The sequence below is a fragment of the Neofelis nebulosa genome, chromosome 6 (assembly GCF_028018385.1).
Source record: "Neofelis nebulosa isolate mNeoNeb1 chromosome 6, mNeoNeb1.pri, whole genome shotgun sequence".
Lineage (NCBI taxonomy): Eukaryota > Metazoa > Chordata > Mammalia > Carnivora > Felidae > Neofelis > Neofelis nebulosa.
In genome coordinates this window covers 153,453,835-153,467,958 of record NC_080787.1, presented here as the reverse complement: position 1 = coordinate 153,467,958, position 14,124 = coordinate 153,453,835, and the positions used below count along the sequence as shown (strand labels likewise).

Here is a 14,124-nt window from a genome sequence, read left to right as displayed (position 1 = left end):
CACACACTCAACCTTTCTGCTCAAGGACGACGTGGGGAAATCACACTTTCCAGAGGGATGCAGTGCTAATGACAAATGAGGTTCCAGACGGGGCGTTTCCTGCCCGTCCTCCCAGATACAACCAAAGGTCGGGTTCTCTGCGTAACGGAACAGTGACCAATTTCAGACAGTGCTGTTCCAATGCTTTCCCCAAATTTCAAAAGCCACCTCCAGCTGTCACTCCCAATCCTGTCACTGAACTCTAGCTCCCATCAGGTAACAAAAAACAAATCACACCCAGGGGCGTCGGGGGGGGGGGGGGGGGGGAGGGGGGGGCGGGGAGGGCTCAGTAGGTTGAGTCAGCTGGGTGGACAGCTCCGAGCCTGGAGCCTGCTGTGGATTCCGTGTCTCCCTCTGTCCCTCCCCTGCTCATGCTGGATCACTCGCTCACTCTCTCAAAAATAAAGCGTAAAGAGAAAAATTGTTTTCAATAAAAAGTAAGTCACACCTGTGACACAGGTCCTGCAGTGGCTCAGAGAAAGTGTTTCCAGAGACGGTTTCCAGGCAAATGCAGTTTGGAACAAGCACATGGGGGGACTTTCGGCAACAGAGCACATCCCCACACGGCGCTGTTCACGCGCACAAAACGTGACCCACCGCCAGGACGGAGGCCACAGCCCACGGACCGAGGGCAGACCGACACTGCGACTCCCAGGGGGCCCTGGCCCGTCTTCTGTCCTCCTTCCTGTTGGTGTGTATGGCTCAGTTTCACCAAGGGGCTATACAAGCAGATTGTCAAGTTATACAATCTAGCTCCTCACGCCATCACCTCCCTTTACCTCTGAGGGCCCAGCAGATATTTCTGCCCCATTTAGGCTAACGTGAAATGAAAAACGGGCACTCTGTGAACGACGGAGTCTGCTCACTTACTGAGATCAGTCAAGTAGGTCTAGTTCACTTTTTATTAATAAAGGTGACTTTTAATAAAAAGCATAATTGAATTCAAATAAAAAAAGTACAGAACGTAACACATAATCACAGAGTCACTTACACAAACAGGAACGGACGTGCCCTCTCTGGGCTGTCTGGAACGGAGACCTCAGAGCCCTCGGTGACCTACGTGGACAGCAGCTCGGCAGGTGCGGGGGAGGGGGGCTGCCCCCAGGCCAGCACTGGCCCTGTGTGCCAAGGGCCGCGGTGGAACGACCTAGAGTGAGTGGGTAAAGCCCGTCAGACCAGATGTGGTCTTAGGTCATCACCACTGTTCCAGTCCAGTCTGGATTTGAATACGACCAGCCTCCACATCTGAAATAAAAGCTCTGCTTCATGCTTTCCGACGCCTTTTGGCACCTCGTCTGTTTCCAGGCATCTTTATAAGCAATAAATTGTAACTATAAAGAACACAACCTGCCGCTGATGCTCCTTACGTGGACCTGGGCAGCGACCACTAATGTCAGCGACAAGTCCAGGAATTAAAAGTCAGAGCAACCTCTAGATTTCTTCAAATCAAGCAAAACTACGTAGCACACACACAAGTGTTTTCATAGAAGCTTCCTGGTCTAACAACCCTTCCAGACGGAAGGAAATACACAATAAAGCGGACACGTCAAATTTAACTTCAAGTAACAGGCTTCAATGCTACACATGTACCAGGTCGTTTTGCCAAGTATGTGCAGAACCACCTAATATCGAATATGCTTTGATTCCAGACGGCTCAAGCCACACACACACACACACACACAGAGTTGTGTGAACCTACAGCTTTATTGACACCTTTCAGGATGCTCTTAATACTCGTATTTTCATGGGTTCACTCCCTGTGAGGAGTCTGAGTTGTAGATAATCAATTTCCACAGAGAAATGTGTAGCCAAACCAAATTAAGAACTTGTATCTTCCACACATGGGCTCAAGTCGGAAGCGTTTTGTTTAGTATAACGAAAAGTTAATTTTTAAAAATATCTGCAGTCTTTTTGAAACACAAGGCACCAACAGGGAGCAGACATTCCAGCAAAGAGTGATTGTCTGGGGCGGGTCGGGGGGGGGGGGGGATGCAACTGATCAGAGTCCTCTGTCCTTTGTTGATGAGAATACTTCCTCCTTTCGTGTCTATGCAACGTCTTCCAGATAATCCGCGACATCACTGAGCTGGGACACAGTCAGGTCCTGCGTCAGGTCATCAAGCTTCGTGGTTCAAACAGAAAAAGGAAAGAGCTGGTGTCAGAAGAGGGAGTCATAAATAATCTCTAAAACATACTGCTGTCATTTACAGATCACCTTGTACTCCACAAACCACTTCATATTCAAAAGTCCCCTAAACCCTCCCCTTCCTCCCCCTATTTCGAAACCTGGGACGATTACCAAAGGCTGAGCTCGCAGCCCAAGGCCACGCTAACGAACACCTGTTGCCATAACCCTCCCAGCTGCCCCGGTGGCTGCAGGTACATCGGGTGCGACCAGAGACCAAGTGCCGAGAGCCGTCCTCCCCCAGCCTTCCCGACGCTCCCGTGAGGCACACACTACCGGTCCCGCTGTGCCAACGGGCAGGCTGGAGATGACCGATTAAAGCGCGCCCAGGAGACCACAGGACGCAAAAGGACACGCTCCCGGAGCCTGCCAGCTCCGACGCGCCGCCTCTCCCAACGGCCTGCCGCGTCCGCTCATCCCGCGGCGGTCACGGGCACTTGGGGAACGCCCCTCGTCCACCTCCGGGCCGGGCCGCCTACAGCCTGAGAGGCGCCCACCTGACCGGCAGCCGCCTCTGTGACGCCGACGGGACAGCCTGAGATGCCGCCTCCGTCTCACGTGCAACGTGCGTCCACCCAAGTACACTGTGCCCTCTGCCCGAGAACAAGGATCTCCAGGACGCACTCCTAACTGCACAGCCCGCCGCACGCCCGCCGCATCGTCCTCTCCGGGCTTCCGCGCCAGCCCTGGCCTGCCTGTTGACACGCCGCTTCACCTCCCCCTGCACGGGGCTCCCGTCCCTGCGCCCACTCCCAGTCCTGTCCCGACTTCTCTGGCCTCTGCCGTCTACACCCCTGAGGCGGTCAGTTCGGACTCCAGTCCCGACCCACCGGGGCCCACCTACACCCACGACGCCCAGCCACAGGGCACAGGTGCCCCAGCGGCACGCACTGACCCCGGGAGCGGCCATCAGGGGCACCCTACAGACGCGTAAAAGCCATTGTTTCTCGACTTGGGCCCAGTAGCTGTCACGTCACGATTTTCAACTGTTTTTCTCCTAATCCGTGTACAGTTTTTGAAGCTTCACAGTAAGTCAAGGCAACAGACACAAACAGCGTTCCACAGGAAACGCTAACACCATACTTTGTCACTGGTATTGATGTCGTCCATTTCCACAGAAAGATCTTCCTCGATCTCTTCACCGATACTCAGCTCACTTTTTTCTGAGCGATGGCTGGTACTAGTTTGAGAGAAGGAAACAGAATAAAGGACACTGAACATGAACGTTTAAATGAAATACCAGGTGCCATTAACTTTGTACATATTACCTCACCTGATCCTTAACATAACTGATCGAGGGCAACAGAAACAGGGGAGTCAACTTAAGACATGAGAAAACCAAGGTCCGTGATGGTGACTGTGGCCACAATGTCAGGAAAAGCACAAACCCAGGTTCTTAAAATTTCATCTACAAGCCATGCCATCTCTCAAAAAAACTGTATGATAAATCATTCTGTTAAGAAATAAAATATAAATTCTCAATTTGGGGGGGGGGGGTGAAACCTTGTCAGTTACATCAAATTCTCAGGCTCTAATTTAAAATTTCTCATCACACCCACAACAATTATTTCCAAACCATCAGGCAACTCACAGATTGTAGTATCATTACGTACGTAAAAAGGTATCTGAACAAAACATGACCTGTCATCTGAATGAGGACACTAGTTGGAGAGGGCAATGTCTGAAGTTAGGCACGCGTCCCCACCTTCCGCGTGGCTGGGGGAGCGCACGTGGACCACGGCGACCTGATGCGACCTGACGCCTCCGACTGGCCGTGTTGTGTTCTTACCAAGTTTCCTGAACATGACGCGTTTGTTCGCATTCTAATGCAAAACCAAAACAGGCTGCAAAGTGCAGGGTGTAACTCTGGTGTGACTAGCGTGCACGAGAGAGTCAAATACACTAAAATAAGCACCAACGTAATTCCGTGACACTTCCCTGTGTCACAAACTCTTTGCGATTTATTTGTTGCCCAGCTATTTTTCTTACCTGTTAAAATCATCAACATAGTCGTCGTCTTCTCCAGTCCCTGTAAGTTTAAGAAAAGACGGGCGACGTTTACATCAGCACGCTTCACGATGTAGCTACAATCGCACACTCACGTTTCCTTCAGGAAAAACCCCATTACCGAATGATATTGCATCATTAAAAATGAAGTCTCCAGGGTTAGAAATATCTTTCCCGTATAGGACACGAAAACAAAGGACCAAATAAACTACCTAAGAAATAACAAAATGTCATTCATAAAATGGGGTTGATACCCAGTCTTTTATTCCAAGTACCCAAAACCTAAATCACGTTGTATGTTTATCATTTGTAAAGTCGTCTGATATTAAAAATATCAGGTGCTGGATGTAATGGGAGACCTCAAAACCAGGTTATCATGAACCCCCTACTGCTGCCTCATGGGCTGTGAGTTCGAGCCCCGCGTCGGGCTCTGTGCTGACAGCTCGGAGCCTGGAGCCTGCTTCCAATTCTGTGTCTCCCTCTCTCTCTCTGCCCCTCCCCTGCTCGTGCTCTGTCTCTCTCTCTGTCAAAAATAAATAACATTAAAAAACTAAAATAATGTCCAGGTGGGGCTCTCAGCTAACGTACCCGCACTTTACAATCCGCGTGACCTCAGGCAACTCACGTAACCTGGCTCTCATCTGCAGAAATGGAGGAAATACTAAAACCAACCTCACAGGGTTAAGACTGAGATAAAACCACCTGCTGCTACGGTGACAAGTGCGTGTCGCCAGCGTCATTATTACCCTAGGCTGGCCCACTAACACTCGTACGTTACTTCAAATACTGAGAAGTCCACAAGTTCACGACGACGATGAAAACAAACAGGAAGCAATACTGTTGCAATACCATCAAACAAAACTAAACAGAAATGCTGATTTACACCAAACCCTCGCGTCCGGCTGAATGACCAGACTTCAGCTGACGAGTCCCAGGTCTTCCCCGCAGTGGCACCCGCAGCCCCAGCCCAACGACCGCACAGGTCCCGGCGAAAGGCGAGGGAAGCAGAGGGCCCCCTTCTCCCAGCTGGCACCTGCGGCGCGGCCGGGCCCCTTCCCTCCACGAGGGGAACACTCAGTGTCCCCTCCTCAATAGCAGGCTGGGGCTGCCCTGGCTTTGACAAAGAGCAGGCTGTCAGAGCAGAGGGACAGCAGGAGGCAGACACCTGGCACAGGTGAGACGCAGGTGAGACATAGAGGCAGCAGGCCAGGCAGGGAGCGGGGGGGGGGGGGGGGGGGGGGGGGGGGCCAGGGGCGGGGACGGGTTGAGCCGGCAGCCGCGGGTGGGGCTGAGGAAGAGGCGGCCTGCCCAGGAACCGGGGGAACTCTGGGCAAGGGCGCAGGCCCACCCAGCGCCAGCGTCACCGCCACCGCCACGGCTGCAGAGTCCGGCAGCTGGGGCGCGTCCACGCTGTGGCTGCAGGGCGAGCCGAGACACCGCCAGAGGCAGCTGGCGCTCATGAGGCACCGTTCACTAGGGCCTGCGTGTGTCATTAGACTGTCTCCAGCGTACAAGGAGCTGGGTGCCGTCAGTGCCCGCAGACAGGCCCGGAGAGGGCACAGCCGGCCTCCGCCTGTTCGGACGCGCCACGGAGGGAGGCCCCATCTGCGATGTCACCTGCACCCACCCGCTCCCAAACCGGAGTCCTCTCCGCTCACTGCAGTGTCCTCCAGAATGGGGGGGGGGGGGGGGGGGGGGGGGGGGGGGGGAGGGTCTCGCCAGGCCCCAGCGCCCACCCTGTGAGCGCAGATCCGGGGCAGCGGAAGGTCGCGTGGGGCACACACCCATGTCCCGCGGGGACGGAAGAGGGACCGCCAAGCACGCGGGCCGAGCCGTTTCTTCCAGCCCCTCCCGGGTGAGGTGCGCCTAGAGGACACCCATCCGCCTCTGTCCCTCCCCCGGGACCGGACACCGGAGGAGAGCCCCAGGGCCCTGTAAGCGCTCACGTCCGCAGAAACGCATTTCCTCCCTCAGGGTCACAAACCACCACTCCACATGACACAAGTGAACACCAGATCCACAGCCTGTCTCCCGCTCAGGCTGCTCCCCCAGGGCCTGGACGGCGCACTCCCGGTGCCCAGAGAAGGGACTCTGCCTTTGCACAGACTGTCCTCGGTCCGCGCTGAAACGTCACCCACCTGGTCTCGGCAGGGAAGTCGCCCCCGGGGCGAGGACGAGCCCACCTCCCGCCCATTTCCACCCCAGCGCCCACTGGCTCCCCCGACACCGCGGGTGTCTGCAGGGGCCCGTCCCAGGCAGAACCCCCCCCCCCCCCCCCCCGAGAACCCAAGCTCCACAAGCAGGGAGCCTGTGGTGGCCGCTGCGTCACCCACCCCAGGGGACCGCCAGGCGCCCAGTCAGGAGGCGCCTGCTGCAGGCCAACCCGCTGCATTTAAGATTTTATTCTAAAACATAATGGCCTTCAGGCCATGAAGACTAAAAACAGGAAATCTACTTACCTAATCCAAGTGATCCAACTTTATCATTGACCAACTTTAGATCTTTCAAAACCGTGTTTCCTCTTTTACCTGTGGAGGAAAAACATTCACACGGCATTGACTTTTAGAACCCAACAGTCTCTAAGGCGTATCACTGGTTTTTCCGGTATAGGGTTTATGACTATAACGTCATAACCAAAATCGAAGACAGAACTGCAAACTCTGACGAATGATGCTCACATCATGCATCGCACCCCCTTTTTAACCACACACCATACTGCTCTTTATTGAAATCTGACCAGGAAATAATTTCTGGCCTAACAGATAGCACCGTCTGTGAAAAGACTCGTTAAGTGTGAATTCAGGCACTACGGTTATTCTCAATTTTATTTCCTTCAATTTTGCTTTAATTCAACGGCTATTTCATTTACCAAACTGATTGTTTTTTCAGTCCTAAGTGCTCAACATCCTCTCCCAGTCGTCATTCTCTACTCGCCGTTAAGAGCAACTTGACCATGACCCGCTAAGTTCTCACTGCAGGTGACAACGACTGGAGAAGAAGAAGGTGGGGGGAAACAGGCGTGGGCCACATGAACAGATAGGTGGCCAGTTTACTACCCGGCTCAAAGAAGCCACACGTCATCTCCTTCACGTATCCTGGGGAATCCCGCAGCTGCACCACGTAACATAAAAAGGTTAGTAGGGGCGCCCGGGGGGCTCAGTCGGTTAAGTGTCCGACTTCAGCTCGGGTCATGATCTCGGTTTGTGAGTTCAGGCCCCACGTCGGGCTCTGTGCTGACAGCTCGGGGCCTGGAGCCTGCTTCGGATTCTGTGTCTCCCCTCTCTCTGCCCCTCCCCCACTTGTGCTCTGTCTCTCAAAAATAAACATAAAAAAAATTTAAAAACAAAGGTTAGTAAATACTACAAAATTATGCAAAAATCACACAATTTCTTAATAAAGATCTACTTTTTAGTAGGGTTTAAAACACTGTCCATTAAATCTCTATTTACTGTGATATAGTAAACAAACTTCACCTACACGCATCTTCGTTCAAGGCTACACTTTCAAACCCTCTGTCTTGTCACCACCTGCATGTGGGAGGGGCGGGAAGGTAAACCGTGCAGTGACACGGCCCTTCCATGTCTGACAACCCGCCTCTCTGGTACGTGGAAAAAGAGAGGTCAGATTCACATTCCGAATAAGGAAATCTTGCCATTTGCAATGATATGGATAGAGTCAGAGAGTATAATGCCGAGGGAGATAAGTCAGAGAGAGACAAATATCATACGATTTCACTCACGTGTGGAATTTAAGAATCAAAACAAACGAGCAAAAGGGAAAAAAGAGAGAAACCAAGAGTCAGACTCTGAACCATAAAGAGCACACGGATGGGTCACCTGAATGGAGGGGCTGGGGGCATGGCTGGAACGGGAGGGCATTAAAGAGCACACACATCAGTCAGAGAAAGACAGATACAGTCTGTTTTCACTCCTGTGTGGATCGCGAGAAACTTAACAGAAGACCATGGGGGAGGGGAGGGGAGGGGAAAAGAAAAGTTACAGAGAAGGAGGGAGGCAAACCACAAGAGACTCTTAAATCCAGAGAACGAACTGAGGGTGGATGGGGGCGGGGGAGAGGGGAAAGTCGGTGATGGGGACTGAGGAGGGCACCTGCTGGGATGAGCACTGGGCGTTGTGCGGAAGCGACCAACCACGGGAATCCACCCCCCAAGCCAGGAGTATACGCTGTATGTTCGCCAATTTATCAAAAAAAAAAAAAAAAAAAAAAAAAACACGCATCATGGTGAACAAACACATAAAATAAATCTAGCAGATCACACACACACACACACAATGATTTGGGGTTCTGATATCCAAAGGGGAAAAAAGATGGGCCGGCTCCAAATGGCTGAAGGGAGAATATTTTAACATTCCCGTGATGATTATTTGCAATCATAAAACCTACAAAACAAATTCTTAAAAACTGATCGACTCTAAGTCCTGCTCGAGTCCATCTAAATGCCCCACACGGGAGAAATGACGTGACACACTCACGATCTAAGGCAGCTAGGAAGTGGGTTTTGGAAGCGTTTTGATGGCTGGGAAAGCGGCGGCACGAGGAAGCGAGGCGACCACGACCGTGGTAAAGGAAGGGAACGGGAGCCCCCTCAGGAGCACCGCGGGCTGAGGACTCGCGCAAAGGAAACGGCTCACGGGCTACTTAACCAGACAAAACCCATCGCCAGGCCTCGGCCGTGTCGCCACCGCACTCACTTCCGGCCTCTGCGGACGAGGGGGCTCCGGGGGCTCCGGGGGCTCCGGTCAGGGAGCTGCGGCCGCTCTTCAAGGGGGGCGCGTCCGAGAGCGAGGCGAGGCTTCCCGCGGGCGGCCCGGGCTCACTCCTCCTGCCAACAAACAAGCGGGTCGCTCAGTCGCCTGCGGCCAGGCCAAGGACACAGAGGCGACTCCACCGCGGCGGGAGTGCGCGCGGCGCCGGGACCCAACGTGCAGTCGCAGAGTCCGAGTCCGCGGCGCGTGACCGGAGAAGCCCGCTGGCCTCTCCCAAATCGTCTGCGACCTTACAAACTGAACCGTTCGGCACCTTCAGGCTCTGTGATTTTTAGCAGAAGCCGGCGACGGGCAGCACAGAGGCCACCTCCCCAGCGGTGCCCCGCCCTCGCGTGGGCCTCTCGCGGCCCCACCGCCCTCCTCACCCCTTCCCCGGGGCCTCCTCTCCAGCCCTGCCCACGCCCACCCACGCCAGCAGGAACCTTCCCAGGCTGCTACCGTCACCCCTCACCCCCCCCCCCCCCGCCAAGTGCCCCCGCACGCTCCGCCCTGCGCACAGCACCACCAAGACCGGCCTCTCCCCGCACCCCTGCACGTCGGCCCCCTCCCTCCTAGCGCTGTCCTCAGCAGACAGGCACACGGCCATTCCCCACTTCCCCGCTTCATTGTTCTCCCCCCACCCCTCACACCCCTGTAAGACACAACTCACCCGGAGAGCGCTCCCCACCTACCATCCACCCCCATCCTCTGCCCAACCCGCTCTAACCCTCCGCCACCGCAGCCGGCCCCAAGATCCGGCACCCCTGCCTCCGTGTCACCCCTGCCTCCGTGCTGCTACGCAGTGACTGACTTCCAGGACTCACTCCAGCCTCCTCCTTCCAGGACACCTCTCCGAATCCCCAGGGTCCCTTCCCTCTCCCCCTCCTCCTCCCCTCGCTGACTTCCAGGTGCCACCTGCCACTTCCCAGGTGACAGCCTCCAGGCTCCTCTAGGGGCAGCATCTAACACGGACACCTCCCTCCCCCCTCACTGGGCCTCTAGCCCAGACCTCTCCCCCAAATGCCCATCGGACGCCCTCAGTTACCGGCCTGAGGCCTGACCTCGGCAGCAGCGAGCTTCCCAGCCTGAGTTCTAGACCGTCACCTGCCCAGCTGTGCAGCCCAGCCCTGCTCTCCACCTGTCGGCGGGGTTTCCAACCTTCCATTCAGCTGAAAACCCTGGACCCTCCCTCGAGGTCACTTCGTTCTCTGACACTGACCAGCAAACCCTTTCGGATCCGGCCTCCAAGCACACCCCCAAACTGCCAATTTCTCACCACTTCTGACATCGTCTCTCACCCGGATAATCCCAACCGCCTCCCAGATGGACGCCCAGCAGCCAGACCCCAGGGCTCCCGGTCTCCCTAACGGTGAAGTCGTACGTACTCCCGCCGCAGTGCCCCTCGCCGCGCTCTGCCGTGCCCGCAGGGCTGCGCGAGCTGTCTCCTCTCCCCGGAGTTCCAGAAGCCCCGCCATCTGCCCGGCCGACTCACTAACTCAGTGAGCTCCCCCCTACCCAGGACGGACGCTCTAGCCGAGCACCACCGGCCTCTGCTTGCCCCGTCACTGCTCCCGTCAATGCTCCCGTCACTGCTCGGCCATCACTCTGGCTGCATCCCCCTGGCGGCTTGTCGGGACTGCCTCCTCCTTGGTGCCTCTGTCTACAAGACTGCAGGCTTCTGGAGGGAGGCGCCCTGCCTGAGCTCTGGCTGCCCCGTCCTGGCACGGGACAGGCACTCGGTACGTGCCCGCCGACGGAAATCAGTGATACCCAGGTTTTTGCCACCTGGGGTTGTTTCACAGCACGAAAGGCTTTAGTGACACAAAATCAGACTTACATATCAATAATTACAGAAGCTTTAGTAGCTCGTTTTTAAATTACGAAATACTTGGAAATGATATTTTTAAGCCTCTGGCCTGATAATCCAAAAACACGGTTTACTCACCAACCGTAAGTTTTTTCTGGTTTAGGAATGGGATCATCAAAGAAAGAATCCCCTTCCATATCATCTCCGTCTGGACAAAGACCAGCTTTGTCTTTGACATCTAGACTTTTGTTACTTAGGAAAGATCCAATTTTCGTTTCATGAGTCAGCAAGTGGAGACTGCTTCTGCTCTTTGGTTCTGATGAGGAGAGACTCGTGTCACTCTGACTGGCCTCACTGTTGGCCTAGAAAAACAGAACGGGAAAGAGAAGAGGCCTCCTTGGTGAAACAAAACATTAAGAAGCTATTTGACACAAGAAAACATCACACGGACATACACAAACCTCTGTGTGTGTGTGTGTGTGCGTGAGTGTGTGAGATCTCACAGCTGCATGGAGGGGAGAGTAACCCCGTGACCTATCAGCGCGTCCCCAATTCACGGCATGGCTAACTTCCGAAGGAGAGAATGTCAAAAGTAATGTGTTCGAACCATTCTTCTTCTCCCTCCCTAAATGGAAGTATCTTTCCCTTCCCCGTTTATAAAGAAGCTTTCTCACTTATAAATAACTTCTGCATTTCCTCTTACGTGTCCATCACTGCGTCAAAAGTTATCTTAAATTAGTAAGTCGCCAACTTGCAGAAAGGAGGAGGGCCCACGGGTGAAGAAGGAAGATTAGTTCACATGAACGAACCAGGCAGTAAAACAAAGCATTCATCAGGGAAGACGGCACTTGTCCACCCAGCGCCAAAGAGAACAGGCGTCGAGGCGAGAGGGGCCCTCTCCGCCGCCCCCGCGTCGAAGGCAGATTTGCTGCCGAAAGCACTGGTCTGACTTCAGACACCGGACAACTGCCCGATCCACACTGCCTCACCCGTCCGCAGACAAGTGTCCCGCGTCCGCCTCTGCGCACCTTACACGGTACAAGATCCTCAAGCGTCACTACCCCCGTCCTGCCCATCTGGTGTTACGGGCGCAAAACCGCACACCGCAGTTTCTTGTTTTCAGTTGGCCTTGATCCGCACAACCTCACTTTACTCCATCCTTGGTCCCATTTCCTTTTGCCCTTAGACACGTCTAGGTCAACAACGACAAAAACAAAGCATGCTAGTGGCGATACAAGCAGCTAGCCTTTCTGGAGAACCTTCAAATCTTCCTCCAGGCGATCGATCTCCTTTTCATCCTCAAAAGCAGCCTAAAGCACGGGGAGGGGGGGGAGGCGCGGGGGCAGGGGCCGTCTTCCCCGCTGATACGGAAAAGGCGGCGTGCAGTCGTTTTAGTCACTTGCCAAGGTCCCCAGAAAGCTCAAGGGTCAGGTCAACACTAAGGTCTGATTCCAGAGCTTAGCCCTTAACACTCATGCCATGCCATTAGGTCGACTCGTATGAAATTGCACTTTTGTGGGTTCACACGGACAACTTCCCCAGGTTCGGCCTTCCGCACCACAGAGGGCAGTGCTGTGGCCGGGCCCGCACGTGTGCAGAGGACTCTCCCGTGTCCCCCCACGGACGCCTCCCCCGTCCACGCTCTACTGCCGACCACACAAGGAACCGAATTCAACTAGAGTAGTATTCTCCAGCCGGGACTGCTGCTGGGAGTTAAGAGAGGAGGCGTGTGCAGGGGGAGAGGCGAGCGGGCGAGGAAGCCGTGAGGACGGCGCTCCAGGAGGACGCACCTTCGGTACGCGTACGGACAGGGTGGGGCGTGTGTGTTAACACACAGTTCACACTTCTCCACGAGAGGCCGTGACCAGCCGACAGCAGGCAGGACACGTGCCACACAGCGTTTCAGGCCTTGTACAGAGCCACACACTCCAGAAGTTCCTACCGTAGAGAAATCAATTCTTGTGAAAGAGACGTCCGGGAAAAGAAACACCAACTTGTCCTCCTTTAGACGACACGCAGCACTTTCACACGGCAGAAACGTTTCGCCGTCTCCCAGGCACTTTCTGGAAGTTCCCCGTGTGATCAACTACAGAGAGGCACCACCCACCTACATGGTCCCCGGATTCATGCCCGACGTCATTTACGATCCATACCCGCTGAGACACGGGTCGATCGTGTTTTCAAAGACATATACATGTGGAAATAAATACCCTGACTCGTGACATTTAAACCCATTTACAACTACAGATACCGAGAAACACACTCTCTCCGTCAGAACACTCCTGAGAAAATTCAAAAGGTCGAACCAGTGTGAAGTAAATGGGATGTAAACGTAAAGCAACTTAACAAAACACAGTATTATTCCAAAAAAGTCTCTCTTGCCCGTGAAGTCACGTAACGGTTTATGTGACGTAACTGCAGTCCCCGTGATGAACCGCAGACACTTAGTGATCCCTCCCTCTCCGTCCCTGGTGATCTCTGACTGGTCCTAGCAGTATCGCCGGCAAAGGCACAAGGACTAGTTTTAGGAAGACAACTTCCACAGACATGCGCGCTCTGATGTTCGGCACAATGCGCATTTTTAAAAGTAATAGTTTGTTTTAAAACTGCAGTTCTCGGAGCGCCTGGATGGCTCAGTCGGTTGGGCGTCCGACTTCAGTTCAGGTCATGATCTCGCGGTCCGTGAGTTCAAGCCCCGCGTCGGGCTCTGTGCCGACAGCTCAGAGCCTGGAGCCTGTTTCAGATTCTGTGTCTCCCTCTCTCTCTGACCCTCCCCCGTTCATGCTCTGTCTCTCTCTGTCTCAAAAATAAATAAACGTTAGAAAAAAAATTAAAGCTATAGTTCTAGTCATCTAGGGGGTAAAATTTAAAAACACTCCATCTGCTTTGGAACTGGGCTCCAAATCCATTTCTAAACTACACAGGAATGTGTCACCCTAACTGTGACTAAGTGTTTATCTAAAGAACCCTTACTCAATCGGGTTCCTAATGAATTCACTCAACGTGACTCCAAATCACTTCTCCCGTTGGAAAACAAGCCACACTGACAGAAAGATTTATCAAAACATCGACAGGTTACCACAAAAGCACCACAGAACTTTAAAACCGATTTCCACACGGGAAATCCGAGTCCTCTGAGCAACAAGTCAAGTCACGACGTGTTCCCTAGAATGTGTTTAAATACCCTGCATCGTGGCTTGAGACGAGTCTGTCTTGTGCACATAGATCCAGTGACCGCAGTTTCCATCACATACATGTGGACAAACTGGAGGAACCAAGGTAGCTAAAATTAAGCACTGTTTACAACAAACCAGTGTGAC

General features: G+C 53.9%; 1 protein-coding gene across 5 annotated transcripts in view; it reads right to left on the bottom strand.

The window, feature by feature from the left end:
* Window positions 1–927: 927 nt before the first annotated feature.
* Window positions 928–14,124, bottom strand: part of CEP43 (centrosomal protein 43) — a 30,798-nt gene continuing 17,601 nt past the window's right edge. For 4 of the 5 annotated variants that reach the window (XM_058735890.1, XM_058735889.1, XM_058735887.1 and 1 more), the window contains 6 exons: window positions 10,943–11,166; window positions 8,944–9,074; window positions 6,691–6,759; window positions 4,214–4,253; window positions 3,308–3,404; window positions 928–2,161 (listed from right to left, as the gene is read on the bottom strand). In XM_058735890.1, coding sequence (XP_058591873.1) covers window positions 2,087–2,161; window positions 3,308–3,404; window positions 4,214–4,253; window positions 6,691–6,759; window positions 8,944–9,074; window positions 10,943–11,166 — 636 coding nt within the window. In that variant the 3' untranslated portion in view covers window positions 928–2,086. Of the gene's footprint in view, window positions 2,162–3,300; window positions 3,405–4,213; window positions 4,254–6,690; window positions 6,760–8,943; window positions 9,075–10,942; window positions 11,167–14,124 lie in introns of all 5 variants that reach the window. The other variant, XM_058735891.1, reaches the window with a different exon arrangement.